This window comes from Aotus nancymaae, unplaced genomic scaffold (assembly GCF_030222135.1).
Source record: "Aotus nancymaae isolate 86718 unplaced genomic scaffold, 86718_ANA_hifiasm-v0.15.2.pri h1tg000077l, whole genome shotgun sequence".
NCBI classification, from domain to species: domain Eukaryota; kingdom Metazoa; phylum Chordata; class Mammalia; order Primates; family Aotidae; genus Aotus; species Aotus nancymaae.
Genome location: NW_026988492.1, coordinates 21,192,067 through 21,214,356, shown reverse-complemented (window position 1 = coordinate 21,214,356; position 22,290 = coordinate 21,192,067). Strand labels below are relative to the sequence as shown.

The following is a 22,290-nucleotide window of genomic DNA, read 5'->3' as shown; positions in this document are numbered from 1 at the left end:
TTTAAAGAATTACAGAAGTGGCTATGAGGAATGAGAATCACGATAGCACTTGGGCAAGATTTTTTAAATTGAGTGAGATTTTCTCAGATGGAGGTGGACAAAAAGAGGACAAGGCAAAGGCAGAGGAAATGGTACAAGTAAAGACACCGGTGCTGGGTGAGTTGCATCCAGTGAGGGATTATATTGACAAAGGAAAGGCAGGAGGAACTGAGATGATAATCTTTTAAATTAAGATAAAATTTGCCAACAAAAATTCACTATTTTAACTATTTTTAAGTGTATAATTAAGTGATTTTTGGTATATTCACAGTGTTGTAAAATACTACTGCTATCTAACTCTAGAACATTTTTATCACTCCAAAAGAAACCCTGTACCCACTCCCGATTCACATCCAGCATGTGGCAATTTCTAATCTACTCTCTGTCCCTTTCTTTTTCTTCTCTCCTGGGAATCTCAATATGTGTATGTTGGTCCACTTGATAGTATCCTATACATCTCTTAGGCTCTGTTCATTTTTCTTCATTCCTTTTTATTTCTCTTTCTCAGCCTGGATAATCTGTAAGTTACTGATAATTCTGCTTGTTCATGTCTGCTGTTGAGTCCCTTTAGTGAATTTTTCATTTCAGTTATTTGTACTTTCCAACACCAGATTTTCCACTGGATTCCTTTTTATAATTTCTGTCTTTTTGCTAATATTCTCCATTTGGTAAAATATGATTCTCTTGGTTTATATTTTATTTACTATTTATCTACTTTAGCATTACTAACAAATTGAAGTTCCAATATTTCCTCTTGCCTTCCCTGACACAATAACCTTAACCCCATGGTTCAGAGAGCCAATGTGAGCATCTGCCAGATGCCAAGAATGTCTGTTCTGACTACTTACTCAGGAGCTGGGGAAAATAGCCACAGAATGGGTTTATAGACTCGTGAAACTTAATGTGAGGTGGATTTGTGCCAGAACACCATGTATTCTCTGGCCCCCATAAACATCCCCTCTGTTGTCTCAGTAAGAGGTCAGCACCAGCATCAATAATCTCACAGAGGTTTTAGGATTTCCTTTGCTGTGGTGCATTTACACTGGTAAGCATCTGAAGCTCCCTTTCTAGTAGTCTAGGAAGATGTACAGCATCCCATAATGTTGCCACAATGTCTTTCTTCAAGGTTTCCTGACCTCCCTTTGATCAAGGGGGGGTCTATGAACTGCCTTAGGTCTTGGAATTGGTTGAAGGGCCATGACTTTCCCATTCGTGTAAGCTCAAGTCAGGCTTCTGTCTGCCAGATCTAGATTTCTTTTTTCTTTTTCTTTTTTTGAGACAGAGTCTTGCTTTGTCACTCAGGCAGGAGTGCAGTGGCACAATCTCAGCTCACTGCACCCTCCACCTCCCAGGTTCAAGTGATTCTCCTTCCTCAGCCTCCCGAGTAGCTGGGAATACAGGCACCCACTACCATGCCTGGCTAATTTTTTGTACTTTTTTAGTAGAGACGGAGTTCACCATGTTGGCCAGGCTGGTCTTGAAATCCTGACCTCAAGTGATCTACCTGCTTCGGCCTCCCAAAATCCTTCCCTCCCCTCCCCTCCTTTCCCTTTCTTTTTTCCCTTTCTTTCTCTTCCTTTCTTCTTTATTTCCCTCTCTCACTTGCTCGCTCTCTTTTGCCCTTTCTTCTTTCTCCTGTCTTGCCTTCTGATATACAAATCAGTCTGCCCTGTCCTAGGAGGTCCATCCATTTTTCAGTCCTAGGAACTCTATGATCAATCATTTGGATGACTTCCTTGGCCCTACTTCCTATTACAATGACCACATCCACTTTGTCTCTGGAAGCTGAGCATGGCTACAGGGTGTACTGTGTTTGTACCCTAGGACCCAATCATCCACACCGAGCTCAGGGACCCACTTTAATGGCAGCATTGCCCACATTCATCTCTGAGCTTCCGAGGATGGCTGCCTCTGTGCTTTTCAAGGATGCTGACATGTGATGCTTTTTAAAGTGAATGTGTTCTGGGTCTTCTCAGGTACCAAGTTAGGAACTAGCTGACTGAGTTGCAATTTGAACTCTCCTTTCTTCCTAATACTTTGGATCATTTTGTCTACATTATACCTAGCAACTTCTGGCATCTCGTCTTCATTCAGCATAGCTTACCATTGAGTCCATAGTTTAAGTAACTGAGCAAGGACCCCTTCCAGCTGCCAGAGTTAGCGAGCACATTGAATCTGGACACTATCAAATGCGCCCATATAAGTAAATTCTGCACAATCTAAAGTTAGGTTTCCCCTTTGCTAATCTAGGAAAGACACTAAATATCCATTCCCACTGTATAATCCTTAGGTTTTAACCACTATAAATTAGCAAAATCTTGAAATTATTTTGGTGTGTAAGCAGTCTTCTGAGTGCGACTCAGTGATTTTCCCCATGTTCGATTAATCTAATTCTAGGTGTAGAGGTAAAGATGGAATGGTAGCATGGGCAGGGTCAGTTTCACAGGCCTCTGACCATGCAGCCACACAGAGCCTTGTGCTTCAGAGGGTCCCACGCTTGGTTTAATGCTCTGCCGTTGCTGCCTTGAAATTCTCAATAATTTTTTAACAAGGGACTCTGAATTGTCATGTTGCATTGGGGTCCCACAAATCACACAGCTGGTCCTGAGAGTGGAGCATGAGGACAACTGGGCTCTTTATACAAAGGAACTATCTCAATAAAGGCCATGATGTGGTCCTTAAGCAGGGTAAGGACGGCTTCATCAGACAGGGAAGGAGCACTGTTTCTGTTAGCAGGAAAGCCCAGTAGGGCTTATGAGTTTAGGGTAATTGGACTGAATGTATCTATTAAGATCCTTCATTCCTAGTTAGTTACTGAGATTTTTGAATGAGTTGTGGCAAGGCTATCTGACTTCAACCTAAGTTGTCCTATGTCTGGGATTTTTGGCTATGTTGGCTTTGTGGTTGAATCAATGGACTTTCTGGGTATTTTTGGCCATGGCTTAAGTCAAAATTTTTCTTTTTCTTTTGAGATAGAGTCTCACTCTGTTGCCCAGGCTGGAGTGCAGTGGCAGTCTCAGCTCGCTGCAACCTCTGCCTCCTGGATTCAAGCGAGTCTCCTGCCTCAGCCTCCTGACTAGCTGGGATTACAGGCACCCACCACCACGCCCTGCTAATTTTTGTATTTTTAATAGAGACAGGGTTTCACCATGTTGGCCAGGCTGGTCTCGAACTCCAGTAGGTCAAGAATTTAAACCCATGCTAGCTATGGCCCACATGCTGCTGTCTTGATTTCTGGGGACTGTAGTTAGAAGATTCTAGACTCTACCTGGCTCCTGTTATTACGTGAGTTTGGAAGTCTCTTGGGCTTCTTGCACCACAAAGGGAAACTAAAGAATGGCCTGGATCTCAGAGATAGTGCCCAGACGGGCTGGCTACTGTGCGTCAAGGTCCGAATCGTTCTTAGAGTGTGAAGTGTAATGTATTCCTACAATTAACAGGTGACGGGGCAGCAGCGGATGACAGTGCAGCAGATAACATGGACCTGGGGAGTCCCCTGTGGCAGGAGGTCTCAGTGTGCTTTTCTGAACACATTGATTAATGTCGCTGCTTGTCCCTGGTGAGGAGCCAGGCAGGAAAACACTGCTTTTCTGCGGGTGTGCTGAGACACAGAAATCCCAGGGCGAGATGGGGCGAGGCCATATCCAGACAGGGACAGCAGAGCAGGCTTGAATTCAGGCGCCTCAATGCCACAGGTGCTACTCACAGGCATTCCCCTAAAGGAACTAAATCACTTTTCCAGGCCAAAGCTGGAAATCCTGAAATCTCCCTGACCGAAAAGAAACACTCATCATCTCACCGTTGTAGTTGAAATCGCCGTTCGTATTTATTGGAAAAGCAGAACAGAAAGCACCTGGAGGGGTGCAGCTTCCACGGTTCTCCAAGCACGGGCTGTACATCGCCCTTAGGCTGGCCAATCCCTTGCGGGGGGAGCAAACCTGCTTTGTGGAAATGTCCCCAGGAGGAAGAAACTGGAAGACGCACCTGCGATTGCACCACACTGTGGAGAACACAGCTGACGAAGTGCTGGCAGAGCTTGGCCGCGTGGGTGCCTCAGGTAAAAGTCTCCAATCTGTCCAGTCCAGCGCAGACACTTCTCCTCCTTGGACAGCAGCCTGCCACCAAGACTCAAGCGACGTAAGATTCATCTCCCCGGCCAGGCACAGTGGCTCACACCTGTAATCCTAGCACTTTGGGAGGCCAAGGCAGGCAGATCACCTGAGGTCGGGAGTTCGAGACCAGCCTGACCAGCATGGTGAAACCCCGTCTCTACTAAAAAAAATACAAAATTAGCTGGGCATGATGGCACGCACCTGTAATCCCCACTACTCGGGAGGCTGAGGCAGGAGAATCTCTTGAATTCAGGAGGCAGAGGTTGCGGTGAGTGAGCCGAGATCACACCATTGCACTCCAGCCTGGGCAACAAGAGCAAACCTCCACTTCAAAAAATAAAAAAGAAGACGCATCTCCCCAGACTGGCTGCTAGTGCAAGAAGCACCCAGCTTTTCTAAAGGCTGGAGAGTGGAAATGTGACAGTGCGTGCCATTTCCACTGCAGAAGACAGCATCACCAGACCCTGCCGTGTCTGGGCGGTCCTGGGTAGCAGATCCTGATGAGGGGCCAGGAGCCTTTACTGCTGGAACAGCGGGGAAGGGCTCTTGTTGGGTTAAAAGGCCACGATCAAAAGATAACCAAGAGAGGGCCACTCAGTTGACTTCTGAATCACACAGCTGGGACTGGTCAAATGTGCCTGAGCCGTAAGTATAGTGAATATTCTCATTTTTACTTATAGTACTGTCTTAAAAGTTCTCTTTCCAGAAAGGTGAAGTGATTTGGTGGGTAAGGAATTGACGTCAGGACAAGTGCTAGGATGAACAAATATTCCTATCGGAGTAAACAAGATTTGTTGCTGGGGGCAGGGAGCGGGGGTTGTTTGCATAAAGAGGAAGAGACTGGAATCTTGGAACAGGCCCTTTGGGAGCCTGGCTGGGAGTGAGGTCAGGTCACATGATCCCAATAGGTAAGGAGGTGTCTTTGCAGAAGTTCAGAGCATCTTGGGGCACCTCACTGTGAATTCAGAGACATTGGAAACAATTACTGAGCAAACACGGAGAATACAGCAGTGGCTGAGATACTGCTCAGGTTCTCTCTATTTAGGAAGCAGTTTGATGACCCACAACAGGCTGATCAAGGCAATTGCCCCCTGTGTTAACGCGACCCATAGGTATCATCTTCAATCCTTCGTAGCTGGTGTTGGAAATCAGGTGTAATTTATCTTGTTTAATTACCAGCTGCCCTGCTCCTCAGTTCCCTCCCCTGTGATGAGCTCATTAAGACTTTACCTGCCTCAGCTGGAAGGGAAATGCTGGCTGGATAGGGAGGCCCTGCGCGCATTGATTTTCAGGCATCTTGGGTGCTTTGCAAGGCCACAAATCCCTTCCAAAGATGAAGCGCCAGCAGGTTCCAGCACTAGCTCAGCTCACTCGTCAGGACTGATGGTTGACCTGGACTGGGGAGCTGAGGACCACCCTGATTTTCTTCTGAAATAAAGGCTAAGCCCCTTGATGTCTTTTACACTAGAGATTCTAAAATGTTCTGTCCCCATCAGGGCCCTTTCTTGGCCGCTTGCAGGCCAGCACACAGCACTCAGGGGTCCCGCTGCTTCTGGACTTCCATGCACTGCATCTGGGGTCGGGCCAGGAAGGAGCAGCACCCAAGGAGAAAGCAAGACTTGCATTTTATCCATTTAGACTCTACCAAATGCGTGATTAAAAACGAAAACTCCTACAACGCTTCAAACAGATGTATGTACAAAACCTCACTCATTCTCCAAGATTGGCCCCGCACACCCAGCAGCGCCCGTCCCGCTAACCCCGCAGGTAGGGGGCGCGCACGGGCCCTGGGGCGTTGATGTGCGGCAGCGCGCCCACAGCCAGCTTCTCGCTGAGTTTCTGGTTCGCCAGCTCCAGGTGGCGGCCCTTCTTGCGCGCCTGCCGCAAGGACCTCTTGACCTTTTTCACCCGCTCCCGGAGCTGCCGGTTGCGCTTCTCCAGGGTGGCCACTTTCTGCTGCAGTTTCTTCACGTGGTCCTCCTCCTCGAACAGGGCCTTCTGCACCGAGGAGCACAGGAGCTGCAGACAGAAACACCGCGCAGGGAGAGGAGGTGAGTCCCAGAAACTGCCCTGGGGGCAGGGGAGTCAGGAGCTTCCCGGGGGCTTACAGCAGCACACACCCAGACCCCCGACCCCAGGATAGGGATAAACCCAGGATGTCCTTGACGGTGACATTCCCTGCCCCCCACCCTGCGAATCCCACCCTGGCCTCAAATATAGAGCTCTTGTTTTGCTTTCCATACTTGGCTTCCTTGGAAGATGTCGTTTTAAAAGGATACTCTGAATATTTGTCATGCATAGCAATAAGGAAAGAGCCCCGCTTTGGTAACAGACCAAAACCAGAAATGCACGCAGGAGATGGACGGTTCCGCAGATACGGGGGAGTCAGTAACCTAATTAACAAAGGCTGAGCCACTTACATCCGCAAAGACTGATCAATGTCGGTCAGCCCAACTGAAGGCGGGGTTCCCTTCAGCAAAAAGGGGCTCCGTTTGCTTCCTTCAGCTGGGCTGGCCAGCACACAGTGTGGATGGTTCACAAGAAAGGAAATATCAGTATCTCTTAAACGTGTGAAAAGACACTTAACCTCGCTCGTAATAAGATAAATAGCAAATGAAAGCCACAGTGAATTACTATTTTTCACAGATTGGCAAAATTGCAGTCAGGATTTGGGAAAATAGGTGTTGTCATACAGTGAGTAGAGTGTTGACTTCTGTAAAGACCAATTTGGCTCTGTCAAAATAACTGCATATACTCCTTGATCTAGTAACTGGGTCTATCTCATATAAATCCTCTCATATGTGCAAGCCGCCACATGTACAAATATGGCATTATTTGCTATATTAAAAGATTGGGAACAAAAATTTCCCTCAAGAGAGGTCTGGTTCAATAAATTACAGTAAATCCATACAATGCAAAGCTTTGCCGTTTTGAAAGGAACAAAGCAGCTCCGTGTGAATGGTATTGTAGCAATAGCTAAGTGGTGTTCATACTGAAAAGCTGTTCAGAATAGTGTGGACAGTGTGATGCCAAGAGTGTGAAGTAGTATCCATCTGTGTCTGTTTAAATATGCACACACTATCTCTGGGGGAATATACAAGCAACTGGTAAGGATGGCAGTATCTGGGGAGCAGAGAGGACAGGAGTAAGAAGATTGATTTTCACATTTGTGCTTTTTGAATTGTGTGTGTCAAAGGTTTGGCTGTGTCCCCATCCAAATCTCAACTTGAATTATAGCTCCAATAATCTCCATGTGTCGTGGGAGGGACCCAGTGGGAAGTAATTGAATCATGGGGGTGGGTTTTTCCCGTGCTGTTCTCGTGATAGTGAGTAAGTCTCACGAGATCTGATGGTTTTATAAAGAGCAGTTCCCCTGAGCGTGCCATTGTCTGTCACCATGTTAGACGTGACTTCACGTCTCGTTTGCCTTCCACCATGATTGTGAGGCCGCCCGAGGCATACGAAACTGTGAGTCCATTAAACCTTTCCTTTATAAGTTACCCAGTCTCAGGTACGGCTTAGCTGTGTGAGAACGGATTAATACGGTAATAATGCTGGCATTTCCTTTAGGTGTGTGCATGCATATATAAAAAGAGGTATTCTCATCTCCAATCTCCCACCCATTTTACATCATCTAAAGCTATGTTCCCAAAGGAAGACTTGAGCCTCAACTTTCCTCTGTTTAGAAATCCATTGAGCCCCGCTGTCTACACTGCAGTATGGTGGTGATTGGTTAAGAGGTCAGACTCTGAGGCCAGGCTGCTTTGGTTTCCAGTCCTGCCTCTTCCGCTGACGAGTGGTGTGACCCTGGGCAAGCTTCCTAGACTCAGAGTAGTGGACTGTGGGCTGCGTTAGCCGGAACCCACTTCAGTACTAAAGGATTTATTTCCCCAGCTTCTTGGAGTGTGGCAGACTGACAGCCCTCAGCTGTGTCTGTCTCCAGACACTAAGCCTGACCAAAGAGAGCTGCCCAAGGTCCCACCCCCTTCTTCGGGGCACCTGCATCTAAGGACTGGTTGACCCAAGTGTGTGAACACCAAGGCTTCTCATCCCAACTTGGAAGATCTCTGAAGGGTGGTCCCCACCGCAGGGTGCCCTGGGGCAGGCTCCAGCCTTTGTTGAGGCTCTATCACAGGCCTACTTCTGCCTCCACCTGTTCCGGCTCTCTTTCCTCCCCAGGTGTTGTTCCCAGAAGCATTCTTGAAAACACCTGCACGTCCTATTCCCAAGTATCTGTCTCTGGAAACCTGGCCACTCTCAATGGGATAATCATGGTCACTGGGAGGATTTGGAGTTTTACTTGAAAAATGTTTAGAACTATGCCCTGGTGCACAGGAAAGGTTCACTGTTAGCCATGATTACAGGACAGAGTCAAATCTCCTAAAGCCTTTAACTTGTGTGATTGGTCCCAGCCAGCATCTCCAGTCTTACTGTTCATTCTTCTGTTCCCACACTTTCGACCCAAAGCACACGGGCTCCCAGCTCCTCCTCCAGCACATCAGCCCTTTCTCATCCCAGAGGCTCCTCCTTCCACCTGGAGCGCTGTTCTCCCCCAGCTCCTGCTGGCCATCTCGGAAGCCCTCTGTAGTCCCTTTCACAATGCTTGCCACCCGGTCTCCCTCTGTATGTCACGGGTCCCCTCCCCAGTTTCCATGGCACCCTTTAGCTATTCACACCCACACACCAAGTACCTGGGGGCACTAGGAGAATGTGCCTGAAGGCCCTTGGCAATCAGGGATAATAAGCTTTTGAAGGCTTGGTTCACGTTGGTCTTTGCATCCTTGCTGCCCTGGCCATTTTAGGCGTACAATTAAGAAAAAGCAAAGTGGAATGTTCTAATAACACCTGTCATTAAATAACTGGGCTCCCAGGAAGCCACAGTTACAGGGGAGACCGTATGTGCAATACTGCCCTCTTCTGTCCAAAATGAGACACCCCCCCACCCAAATAAAACATGAGAAGGTGGGCACAGGAAATTCCTGGGAGCACTGGCAGTATTTCTACTGTCTGTGGATAGATATTAGCTATGTAACTTAGGCTTTAATATGGCCTAGTACCAGCTGAGAACTGTATATTGACACTCTCTCCTTAAGTCATGAGTTTTCTATAAGTTATGGTAGATTCTTCAACAAGACAAAAGAGTCCAGGCAAAGTCTGTTACAACAAGGAGACTGGGGTTTTGCAGGGCTGCCTGTTCAGATTTTGAAAGGAGAGAACCCATTAGTGACTGGAATGTAACATGAACGAGGAGGTGAAGGCAGGCTCCATGACGGTCTTCAGAAGCTGCGCTTACAAATCGTAAAAAAACAGGAGGATGAGTGATCACTTGTTAAGAGTTCTTTCTGGCCGGGCATGGTGGCTCATGCCTGTAATCCCAGCACTTTGAAAGGCTGAGGCGGGTAGATCACCTGAGGTTGGGAGTTCAAGACCAGCCTGGCCAATATAGTGAAACCCCATCTCTACTAAAAATAGAAAAATTAGCCGGGAGTAGTGGCACATGCTTGTAATCCCAGCTACTCAGGAGGCTGAGGCAAGAGAATTGCTTGAACCCAGGAGGCAGATGTTGCAGTGAGCGGAGATCGCGCCATTGCACTCCAGCCTGGGCAACAGAGTGAGACTGTGTCTCAGAAAAGTTCTAAGACACAACACTTCGTAGTCAGCCATCGATTATAGACACAGCTGTTCTCCAGGGGAGCAAGAGGATGAATTTCACCTCCAGCAAGACTTAGAGCCCAGACAAAGGAAGACCTTGACCCAGCTGTGTGTGTATCTGAAGGGGGAGGTATCACTGAGATGGGAACAATAAATTCCCCAGCAAGGATGAATGTGGAAAGAACAGATGGGATGAGTGGAGTTCCTTAGCGAACATGTCATGCTTTGGTCCTCATGGTCTCTAATGTGGGTAGGATTTGAGTAGGAACAGAAGGCATCAGAGGACTCTAGCAATGTATCTGCCGTGACCAACACAGCACAGGGCTCCTTAGCAGGCAGGTCTGTATCTCTGCAGCAAAGTGGGCCGTACCTCTGAGTAGCAAGAACCTATATTGTGTGAGTTGAGGCTAATGTCATAAAATAACCAAGCCACTGTGGATGGAGGCGATGGAACCTTCCTGGATCCCAGCTATCACCTCAAAAGAAAATCCTGTGTTTCTTAAGAAAGCCAGAATTTCTAGAGGAGAGCTGTGCTTTCCAAAATGTGTGCTTAAGAAATGCTCCTTTCTTTGGAATGCTTTCCAAATGAAATCTATCTCCTTTTAAAATGGCTTACAAAAAAAAGAAAAGAAAAAAAAATGGGCCAGATAAGCTGTTTGCTCATTTTGCTTTGTGGTATTTTTTGGCAAACTGAGAAGAGCAGGGGGAAGGCCAGGTCAGGCTGAAACAGGGACTGCCCTATTTTATTGGAAGAAGAACCAAGGAGAAAGTCCTACAGGGCAGCCAGAAAGCAACAGACTCCTCACAGGCAGGCCCCGCTCAGGGCTGCAGCACTCCAGAGCTCCCATGTGCTTGGGTACCTCCGGCAGTGGTGTGGAAGTTTCCACGTGGCCAACAGGATGCCTGCCTCAGGGCAGATGGGAAGATTGCCCAGTGAGCCTGCTCTTTTATTTTCAAAAAGACAGAAGTTAGGCTGGGATATCCATTCTTCCTTATCTGTCTAAAATAACACTTTTTGAAAGCAGCAAAGCACAAATAGATTGTAGAAAAACTTTTTTAAAAAAATATGGGACCAAACAAAGAAAAATCAAAATCATCTATGATTCTGTGTTACAGAGACAGCCACTGTGGACACTGTAATATATTTCTTCCTAGTATTGTTTCTACAAGTGTGAATAGATAACTATTTCAAACAAAACTGGAGCCCTGCTGTTACTCGGTTTTCTTATCTAATTTTTTCTCCCTTTTCATTTTATCATGACTATTTTCCGGTCATTGGTCTGTACACTTCCCATGCGTATTTCACGGGAGCAGGAGGAGGGAGCATCTGGTGCTTAGACTTGGCCATGAGGACTAACTCATTAGGCAAGACTGGCTCACTGGGCTGGACATGCGGCCTACGCCTGTAATCCCAGCACCTTGGGAGGCTGAGGTGGGAGTACTGCTTGAGTCCAGGAGTTTGAGACCAGCCTAGGAAGCATAGGGAGACCCCATCTCTAAAATATTTTAAAAATAGCCAGGCATAGTGGTGCACACCTGTGGTCCCAGCTACTTGGGAGGCTGAAGCTGGAGATCACTTGAGCCTCAGAGGTCGAGGCTGCAGTGAATCATGATTGCACCACTACACTCTAGCCTAAGTCACAGAGCAAAATCCTGTCTTAAAAAAAAAAAGACTGTCTCAGGTTAATTAGTCCCCCCTCTATCCTTAAAACCACAGGCCAAGGGGGAGGAATGGCATGATGAGTGCTTTTGCATCCATGAGACTGAGTGGCTTTAATGTGGCCTTTTTTGGTCACCCGTCTCCAGTGACAGGACAAATCCATGGAGACCTCTTCACCTGGGCCTCCACCTGAAGTCTTCCTGTCAGTTTTCTGGTTTCCTCAGGGAGCTCGGGTGTGAGAGAGTTTCATAATCAACATCTCGAGCGGTTAAGGAAATACATCCGTGATACCATCTAGAATCACCTCTGTTATTTCTCAACCGTTTTGGCTTCCATATGTTCATTCATTCTGGAGATGCATTTATTCTCCTGTGCCTGGCATTGTATGGTGCAGGAAGCCTCCCCAGTTATTCTGCAGTGTAGCAAGCTTTGCATCAAGCTATACAGAAAGACAGCATGTTTCTAAAAAACTACCATCTCATGGCGGCAGACATACCGAACAGCAAAAGGATTCTTGCTTTTCACAGCTGCTTTTAATTTAAATAACCACCTATGAGGACAAGACAAAGTGTACTTTCTGAAATGTAAAAAAAAAAAAAAAAGGGACGAACAGTCCAAAAGCAACAACACAGATGAAGAGCTTGCCTTTTTAACACTGTTCCTGTTCTCAGGATTCAAAAATGAGAAGGAAAAAGAAAACCTAGAGCAGTGATGAGGAAATGATGGCCTATGGACCACATCTGGCCCCCTGCCTGTTCTTGTGAATAAAGTTTTATTAGAACACAGCTGTACACATCTGTTGATGTTTTGTTTGTGGCAGCTGTTGTGCTGTAATGGCAGAGTTGAGTAGCTGCAACAGCTGGGTCCACAAAACCTAAAATATCTACCATCTTGCCCTTTATAAGGAAAAGATGCTGAATGTTAACCTCAAGAGGGTCTCAAGGCCAATGGAGGATGGATTTGGAGGGCAGCTGGTCTATAGGCAAAGAATGGATGAAGGGCAAAGGGTCCAAAAAAACACCTGGTGCCAGAGACTCCCAAGAACCTCACTGCCCACAAGTCATCCCTTTCCCACCACTTTCAGGCACTGGTGTGTGATTATGGCTTTGGCTGCCAGGTCATGGCTCAGGGTCCCCATGATCATTGTCAAAGTTCCCATTGACTCCATCTCAATAGACTGCAGCCAGTTTCAAACCTCCAGGTGGAAATTGACAAACCAGCTCTTCCCAACATGACTGACCAACTGTTACTAAAATGCATCCCTTGACACTGGACGGATGAGTCTAGAACCTGCCCCTGTTCCCTGCTTGGGAACATCAACTCTGTGTGAAGGGTGTGCAGGGATTGCTTTGCTCCTGCATGTGGTTGGTTAATTCTGAAAAGTTGGCATGGCGCTGTGTTTCCCGACCCAGTAGAGGGCAGAGGCCAAGACTGCTTCATCATCTGCATGATTCAGGGACTCCGGGGAGCTTGCTGGGAAGCCCAGGAGCCTCCACCCACATCCTCCACAGTGCCTGCTGGGCTTTTCCATAAACAGGTTGGAAATGCAGCTTTGTTCCTCCATCCTCTGAAACCTTTTAGAGACAGAGATCTGGAGGAGGCGGGCGGGGAGCCACGTCCACGCAGAATGGTTTCCTGAATGACTCGACAGGACCACGGTAGAGGATGCCCAGAGCTGCTGAAAAAACTCCCAAAGCTCAGGAGTGACAGCAGGGCAGCTCTTCCGAGGACTCTCTGGAGGGACAACCTGAGATGCCTATGACTGCATGTGGCTTGGCAGCTCGTTCTCTGCTCCACCCAAAGCCCAAAGAGCTGCCTCCCTGGTGCCAAGAGCCCAAACAAAGGAAGCGCTCATGCCCAGGCTGTGGCTGGAGGGGAAGCAAATGGGGAAGAGGAGGGCAGAGGTGGAGTCAGGGCAGAGGCTGGGGCGGGACTTCTCTTTCCACGAGGCAGCGCCTGGCCTGGCTGGGAAGGGCCATAGCAGCCTCTTCCCTAGGAAGAGGCAGCATCCGTAGGAAGGGGTTGAATTCTGAGTCAGGCAATTCTGGGATTGAATTCTGGTTTAAAGAACTCCACACTCCACGTACCCAGATACCTGTTAGAGTCCACAGGTCAGGGAGCCCACTCAGCCCCACCATCGGACAGTGGGGCTTAAGTCAATGAAGCTGTCTTGGCTCAGTCTCCTCATTTATACAATGGGCCTCATGATGCCTCTTCTCTAGAACTGCTCTGAAGGTGAAATCAGATGATTCGGGTAAAGCATCTGATGCGGTGCCTAGCGCAGGGTAAAGGACACACGGAGCTTTTGTGATTGGTTTTCACTTGCGCTTTGCCGCTGGAACTCCTCCTCCCTCACCATGCTAGGTCCTCGTGAGTGCCTGTGGTTTTGTGCATCTAATTCCTTCCACTTAGAAAGTCTCTGCTCACCCACCACTCACACCTTAACCAACTGATTCTTCTTATTCTCCAAGTCTTGCTTCAAGAGTCACCTCCTCTGTGATGCCTTCCTGGTTCTTCCTGAAGTCTTTCTATAAGGAAGAGCCCTTTCATCTTTTCCTGGTTCCACTGTCAAGTTTATCACATGGGTCCCTAACTGTTGAGCCTGACTCTCTCCCAGAGTGAGTCCCTTGAACACAAGGGCTCCATCTTTTCATTCTTTCATCCAGCACCTAGCATGCAGTAAGCACTTAATAAAGGGATAAAGGAAGGGATGCAGGTTGAAATTGAAGCAAGTCATTTTCAAGGACTTGAAAATGGACAACGGGTGAAGAAGCTGGAGCTACCTTTTAACGCAGGGGCTGGATTCACCATCATTCCTGTGAAGCCTCATTTCCCAGGAATAAAGTTAGTTTTGCCAGGTGCTGTGGCTCACACCTGTAATTCCAGCACTTTGGGAGGCTGAGGTGGGTGGATCACTTGAGATCAGGAGTTCAAGACCAGCCTGGCAATATGGCAAAACCCCGTCTCTACTAAAAATACAAAAATTAACTGGTTGCGGTGGCATGCACCGCTACTCCCAGCTACTCAGAAGGCTGAGGCAGGAGAATCGCTTGACCCAGGAGGTGGAGGTTTCAGTAAGCCGAGATGGTGCCACTGTACTCCATCCAGCCTGGGTGACAGAGCAAGACTGCCTCAAAAAAAAAAGTTTTGACTATTTGTTCTGGTAAGATCTGGGAGCTGGCTTTAAGGAACCCTGAAATTGGTGCATTCTCCTGACCTTCCTTTCTGCCTGCCCCCACCTGCCCGCCCCCTGCTGACTAGGTTGCTTTGTACATCCCCATATCGAATCCCATAAGAGTTGTGGGACATGACGCAGATGAGAAAAGAAAATATCCATCTTAGAGGGGAGATGCTAGATGATGGAAAACCTGGGTAAATGCAGGAGAAGGATCACATTTCAGAAGCTGGGGCCCGGGCCAGCCCTGCTGAGAGGCGGAGTGTAGTAGCAGCTGGACATGGGAAGCAGGGGGGCAAGATCTTCAGTGGCCAGGGCTTAAGTCCTGTTGAATGGCCCATGATTAAAACCAGAAAACAAACTAGTCAGAGTGTTTGTGCATGTCTATAATCCCAGCTACTCAGGAGGCTGAGGCAGGAGAATCACTTGAACCCAGGAGGTGGAGGTTGTGGTGAACAGAGAACACTCCATTGCACTCCAGCCTGGGTGATGGAGCAAGATTCCATCTTAAAAAAAAGAAGTAAACACGGCTGTCTTGGGTGAATTCCCTGCCATCAGAGGAAAGGGGAGTTTATTAGCTAAGTCCTCTACAGAGATCATAAAGCTATGTCTTCAGATAAATATACAAAGATTTCCCAAAGTGGAGTCTACAGAACACTCATCTCCTGAGATGTTTACGTGGGGACCATATGGGTGGTTCTGGTTAATTAAGGTTCAGAAAGGCTGCATACTATGGCTTTCTCTCTGATGTAATGGTCCGGCATTAAACAAACCTCTCTGTTTTACTCTAAATCTCATCGGACTCTGGTGGAGATATCCAACATGCAGCAAGAATAGATTATAAGACTGAATGTCAAGGCTGCTCAGTTACAAGCAGCCTTCTGTGTTTTTCCCAGGGAGTTTTGCAAATATTTTCTCTTGTCTGATGCAAAGAAGCCTGGGAAACAGTAGGTCATGGAATACTGATTTCAATTCTCAATTCTTTTTCTAGATGTTTCTACCAAGGGCTGGACGGGTACTGAAATCACAGATTGCTGACTAAGAACTGTGATTTCTTTCTTTTTTTTTTTTCCGAGACAGAGTCTCACTCTGTTGCCCAGGCTAGAGTGCAATGGCACTATCTCAGCTCACTGCAACCTCCACCTCCCACGTTGAAGCGATTCTCCTGCCTCAGCCTCCTGAATAGCTGGGACTACAGGCACATGCCACCACACCCAGCTAATTTTTTTTTTTTTTTTTAGTAGAGACAGGGTTTCACCATGTTGGCCAGGATGGTCTCGATCTCCTGACCTTGTGATCCCCCCACCTCAGACTCCTAAAGTGCTGGATTACAGGCGTGAGCCACCGCACCCAGCCTTGAACTGTGATTTCTTAATGCTGGCCACTGTCCATGGTAAGTGCAGAAAAGGTGTCCTGGTGAAGTGGAAAGGAAGATGTTCCTAAAACATCCACATCATAGTGGATGGGGCACTGGTCTTGATGCAAGGCTCCGTCTAGTTGGTGACCTTGGACGGTCATGGTGCTGTGAGTTACAGCATCTGAAAGACATCTTCCGACCTTGGATGCCTCTGCATGTGTAGTCAAAGCCTCCTTGGGTATCTTAGCCCATAGCCAGTCACAGCCTGTTAATTCTCTCCTGGGAAAACAGCAGGAGGGGCTGGGCACGGTGGCTCACACCTGTAATCCCAGCACTTTGGGAGGCTGAGCTGGCAGATCACCTGAGGTTGGGAGTTCGAGACCAGCCTGACCAGCATGTAGAAACCCCATCTCTACTAAAAATACAAAAGTAGCTGGTGGTGGCACATGCCTGTAATCCCAGGTACTTGGGAGGCTGAGGCAGGAGAATCGCTTGAAGTCAGGAGGTGGAGGTTGCAGTGAGCTGAGACTGCATCATTGCACTCCAGCCTGGGCAACAAGAGCGAGACCCCATCTCAAAAGAAAAAAAAGAAAAAACAGCAGGAGGGCTTTAAGGCCACCACAGCCTGGCTGATGTAGGCATTCCCCTGGGAAGGAAGAGTGCCATTTCATGGTCCCTGGAATCTCAAGATTTCTGTAAAGATAAAGATGTGACCACGGCCCTCTGATGTGTGAGTGCTCCGCCTCCATGGCATCCGGGGTCTGGGGGAGAAAGGAAAAAGGACCTGATGATGTTGCCTCTTCCCCACCATGCCCAGCAGTTGGCAGGTGGCTGCCAGTGGGGTGCCTGGGGGCCATGCTTATTCTTGGCTTGGCCATGGAATGTGGGTGTGCCAACCCTGGCTGAGTGAGGTGCACTGAGCCCCTCATCAGCTCTTCAAGCTTCATGTCTTGGGTCATTGCTATTGCCCAAGGGAAGAGTCGGTCACTGGCCCAGTCAAAGCTCACCCTTTGCTCTGTGGGCTCTGTGCCTGGTCCTGGAAGGGCTCTAAAGTCAGGCCCTCCCTTCCGATGTCAGGGCAAAGCAACGAGGCTGCAGAGAGTGGAAGGCGGAACCATGGACGGTGCAGGGTATCAGGTCCCCCAGGGAGGGGGATCCTAGGCAGGAACTGACCAAGAGCCACAGCTGTCCTCCTCCCTCCCCACTGCTGCCATCTGCCTGACCCATCTCTAATCTGATGCGGGTTGTCCTGGGGCACTTTTCACCTTCTAGGGTATTCGGCAATTATGGCCCGTCTTCAGCTCTTCAACTGAAAAAAGGCAGTGAAGGGCCAGGCTCCACTTTCCTCCTGAGGGCTGGTGTGTGTGCCTGGTATCCTCAGTATGGCTGAAAACCCCAAGGGCTCCTGGCCGTCCGTACTCCCGGGGAATGCGATGGGAATTTACGAGCTGTGAGCGCGTTCGTGTTTACTTCTCAGAGACTGATGACTTGTCCACACAGCCACATCCAGGGCCTGCTTCAGCTAAGAGTCTGTTTATTTGGGAGAATTTATCAAACCCAGACACAGGCTTTTTTTCTGCTACTGAACCAAGACAGGTGTCCCTGGAGCTGAGACAGCCCTGGAGCTGTGTGTCCTTGGATTGTAAAGAGCTGTGGTTTGCAATTTAGCAAGACCTTGCTTCAAATGTGGTTGTCCCGCTTGCTGGCTACGTCGCTGTTTTCCTTTTTTAAAGCAGAGATACTGATAATATTAATGAGAAAAGCCATGTTGTATTTGGTAAGGCTTAAAGCCACTCAATGTCGACTGTAGCTGTTGCTACATACTGCCGGGTTCAGTCAATAGCCATGTGTCCCCAAATAAATTCTCAGTTAATATTTTATTTGGTAAAAATATTATTGGAAAACCCATAAACAACAGATGACAAGCACAATGATAAGTGTTTCTGCCAATTCAAGGACTGTCCTTCCTGGCTTGATATCTGGCACAAGTCCTTGCAAACTTGCAAGTTTCAATAACTAGTCAGAGCAAACGTTTTTAAAGAGTCTCACTCTGTCACCCAGGCTGGAGTGCAGTGGTGTGATTTTGGCTCACTGCAACCTCCACCTCCTGGGTTCAAGTGATTGTCCTGCCTCAGCCTCCTGAATAGCTGGGACTACAGGTGCCTGCCACTATCATGCCTGGCTAATTTTTGTATTTTTAGTAGAGGCGGGGTTTCAACATGTTGGCCAAGCTGGTCTCGAACTCCTGACCTCAAATGATCCACCCACCTCAGCTGCCCAGAGTGCTGGGATTGTGGGTGTTTACCACCACAGCTGGCCAAGGGCAAAATTTTATATGTGGAAGGCAGAAGATTGCAGAATCATCCCCAGTGTGTGGTTGTGGCCAGCCCCTGTGACATGGATATTATCAGTGAGAATTTTAAATATGTCTGATTTAAACTGTTCTATAAATGGCCACAGTTATTCCTAGCAACCTCTTCAGCATTTGCTATTCCATCTTTCTGGAAGGCCATTTCATGACTCTGCAAGGCAGGTTCATTCTCATCCTGGTTCCTGTGTCACCTCTGCAGATGCGTTCCCTCAGCACTCCGTAAGTCACCTCTCCTCACAAGGCTGTTTCATCACCCTGCTTCTCTTCAGGCCCTTATCACATGATCGAGTTTCCTTATTAATGGCTAATTTGTTTCTTCTTCCACTGCACTAAAAACACAGGGACTGTATCTCTCGCTTTTACTGCCATAGCCGTAGTACCTAATACTGTGCCTGATGACACACAACAAGTCCTCTACAGAGTCACTGCTGAGTGAAATAACACACTCCTAAAACGAATATATGCTCATGCTGTTTTGAAAATTGGAAGCTAATGAAAAATGGAAAAAACAGTCACCTCTAATCTCAGCATTCAAAGACAACTTTCATTTCTATAAACATGGTTATAAACATACTATATTTAACATTTTAAAAATACTGAAATCGACAAAATGCATATATATTGAACACGTACGACACAATGTTGTGAAATGTGTATACACTGTGAAATGGCTACTTTGACAGATGTGTCACCTCACATACCGTTTATTGTGGCAAGAACACTTAAAATCTTCTAGCAATTTTGAAATATACAGTATATTGTTACTAACTGTAGCGTCTATGATGTCCCTCAGGTCTCCTGAATTGTTCCTCCTAACGGAAGCATTGCACCCTTTAACCAGCATCTTCCAGTGTCTCCTTCCAAGTCTCTAGTAACTATTATTCTGCTCTTTGCTTCTTTTAGTTCATGCTTCTTAGATTCTACATATAAATATTAATAAGATCACATGGTATCTGTGCCTGGCTTAGTAAATATTCACAAATGGCAGTATATCCTTAAGGCTGCATAGTACTCCATTGAGTATAGGCACATCATGTTCTTTATCCGTTCATTCATTGACGGACACTCAGTTTGATTCCCTATCCCAACTATTGTAAATAATGCTGCAGTGAACCTGGGAGTGTAGATATCTCTTAGACATACTGACTTTGGATGTATACTCAGTAGTGGGATTACTGGATCATACGGTAGTTCTGTTGTTAATTTTTTGAGAAACCTCCATACAGTTTTCCATAATTACTATACTAATTTACATTCCCAACAAGCGTACAAAGGTTCCCTTTACTCCCCATCCTCACCAACACTTACCTTCTGTCTTTTGATAACAGCCATTCTGATGGGTGGGAGATCCATTAAAATGACTATCTCATAGTCGTTTTAATGTGCAAGTCCCTGAGGAGTGGTGTTGAACATTTCTAAATACACCTATCGGCCGTTTTTATGCTGTCTTCCTAGAGGTCTATTTAGGTCCTTTGCCCATTTTTTAACCGGGTTATTGGCTTTCTTGCTATTGCGTGTTTGAGTTTCTTTTGGTGATTAACCCCTTATCAGATGTGTGGTTTGCACATACTTTCTTCCAGTTTGTAGGTTGTCTTTTTACTCTGTTGCTCGTTTACTCTGCTGGGCAGGAGCTTTTCAGTTTGATATGATCCCATTTGCATCTTTTCCCTTTGGTTGCTTATGCTTTTGTGGCCACACCCACAAAAGGATTGCCCAGACCAATGTCCTGGAGCTCTGCCCCTGAGTTTTCTTCTCATGGCTTTACAGGTTCAGGTCTACGTTTAAGCATTTCAACATTGAGTAGATTTTTGTATATGGTGTGACATGAGGGCCTAATTTCATTCTCTGCATGTGGATACTCAGTTTTTCCAGCACTATTTACTAAAGAGACAGTCCTGTCCCCGTTGTGTGTCTTGGCATCTCTGTCAAAAATCCATTGACCGTACACATGGATTTCTTTCCGGGTACTCTGTCCTGTTGCATCGGTAGATGTCTATCTTTAGAAATAGGAACACCATAGTATATAGAAATCAGGTATTATGATACTCTCACCCCTACTCTCAACATTGCTTGGCTATTCAAGGTCTTTTGCAGCTCCATGTGAATTGTATGATTCTATTTCTGTGAATAATCTCACTGAGATTTTGATAGGGATTGCATTGAATCTGTAGATCACTCTGGTAGTATACATAGACACTTTAACAATATTCTTCTATGAACACAGGATATCTTCCCATTTATTTGTATCTTCTTCAGTTTTTTCCATCAGTGTCTCATAGTTTTCAGTGTACAGTGGTTTCACCATTTTGGTTAAGTTTATTCCTACGTATGTTGTTATTTTGTAACTATTGTAAATAGGATTGTTTTTATGGACTTCTTTTTCAGATACTTCATTGTTAGTGCATAGAAATACTACTGATGTTTGTGTATTGATTTTGTATCCTCAGACTTTACTAAATTTGTTTATTAGCTCTCATAGTTTTTAGTGGACTCTTTGGGTTTTGTGTGTAACATCGTGCCATTGCAAACAGAAACAATTTGACTTCCTTTCCAATTGGGGTGTCCATTCTTTCTTTCTCTTGCCTAGCTGCTCTGGATAGGAGTTCCAGTACTGTGTTGAATAGAAGTGGTAAGAGTGAACATCTTTGTCTTATTCCTGATCTCGGAAGAAAAGCTGTCAACTATTCACCGTTGAGTATGATGTAAGCTGTGGGTTTGTTTTACATGCCCTTTATTGTGTTGAGACACATTCCTTCTGTGCCTAATTTGTAGAAAGTTTTTGTCATTAAAGAAAGTTGAAATTTGTCAAATGCTTTTTCTTCTTCTATTGAAATGATCATAAGGTTTTTGTCCTTCATTCCATTAATGTAATGTATCTCATTGATAGATTCGTGTACGTTGAACCACGCTTGTATCCCTGGGATAAATGCCATTTGATCATGGCAAATGATCCTTTTACTGTGCTGGTGGATTCAGTTTATTAGTATTGTCTTGAGAACTTTTGCATCTATGTTCATCAAGAGATTTCTGGCTTGTAACAATCTTCTTTTTATAGTGTTTTTGTCTGGGTTTGGTATCAGAGTGATGCCAGTACAGTGAGCGTGGAAGTATTCCCTCCTCTTCAATTTGGAAGAATTTGAGAAGAATCAGTATACTTGTTTAAATGTTTGGTAGAATTTAGTAGCCAAGCCATCAGATCCTGGGATTTCCTTTGATGAGAGACTTCTTACTGCCAATTCAATCTTCTTGCTCATTATCGTTGTTCAGATTTTCTGTTTATCCATGATTTAATCATGGTAAGTTGTATGTGTCTAGGAATTTTCCATTTCTTGTAGGTTATCTAATTTGCTGGCACGTGATTGTCTGTGGTAGTTTTTAGTCATTTATATTTACGTGGTATCAGTGTAATTTCTCCTCTTTAATATCTGATTTTATCTGATTTTTTCTTTTTATACAGAGTCTTGCTCTGTTGCCCAGGCTGGAGTGCAGTGACACGATCTTGGCTCACTGCAACCTCTGCCTCCTGGGTTCAAGTGATTCTCCTGCCTCAGCCTCCCAAGCAGTTGGAATTACAGGCATGCACCACCATACCTAGCTAATTTTCTGTATTGTGTAGAGCCAGGGTTTTGCCATGTTGACCAGGCTGGTTTCAAACTCCTGGCGTCAAGTGACCCGCCTGCCTCGCCTTCCCAAAGTGCTGGGATGACAGGTGTGTGTGAGCCACCACGCCTGGCCTGAGTCTTTTTTACTTAGTCTAGCTAAAGGTTTGTCAATTTTGTCTTTCCAAAAAAACCAGCTCTTCATTTTGTTGATCTTCTGTATTATTTTTCTACTCTTTCATTTATTATTATTTCCTTCCTTCTAACTTTGGGCATGGTTTTTCTTTTTGTAGTTCCTTGAGGTAACATTAGGTTGTTTACTTGG

The 22,290-nt window shown here is 46.3% G+C and overlaps 1 protein-coding gene across 2 annotated transcripts in view; it reads right to left on the bottom strand.

The window, feature by feature from the left end:
• Positions 1-3,840: 3,840 nt before the first annotated feature.
• CCDC3 (coiled-coil domain containing 3) overlaps positions 3,841-22,290 on the bottom strand; it is a 129,248-nt gene continuing 110,798 nt past the window's right edge. For both annotated transcript variants that reach the window (XM_064368432.1, XM_012456010.3), the window contains exon 3: positions 3,841-6,170. In XM_064368432.1, the coding sequence (XP_064224502.1) occupies positions 5,907-6,170 (264 nt within the window). In that variant the 3' untranslated portion in view covers positions 3,841-5,906. The remainder of the gene's footprint in view (positions 6,171-22,290) is intronic.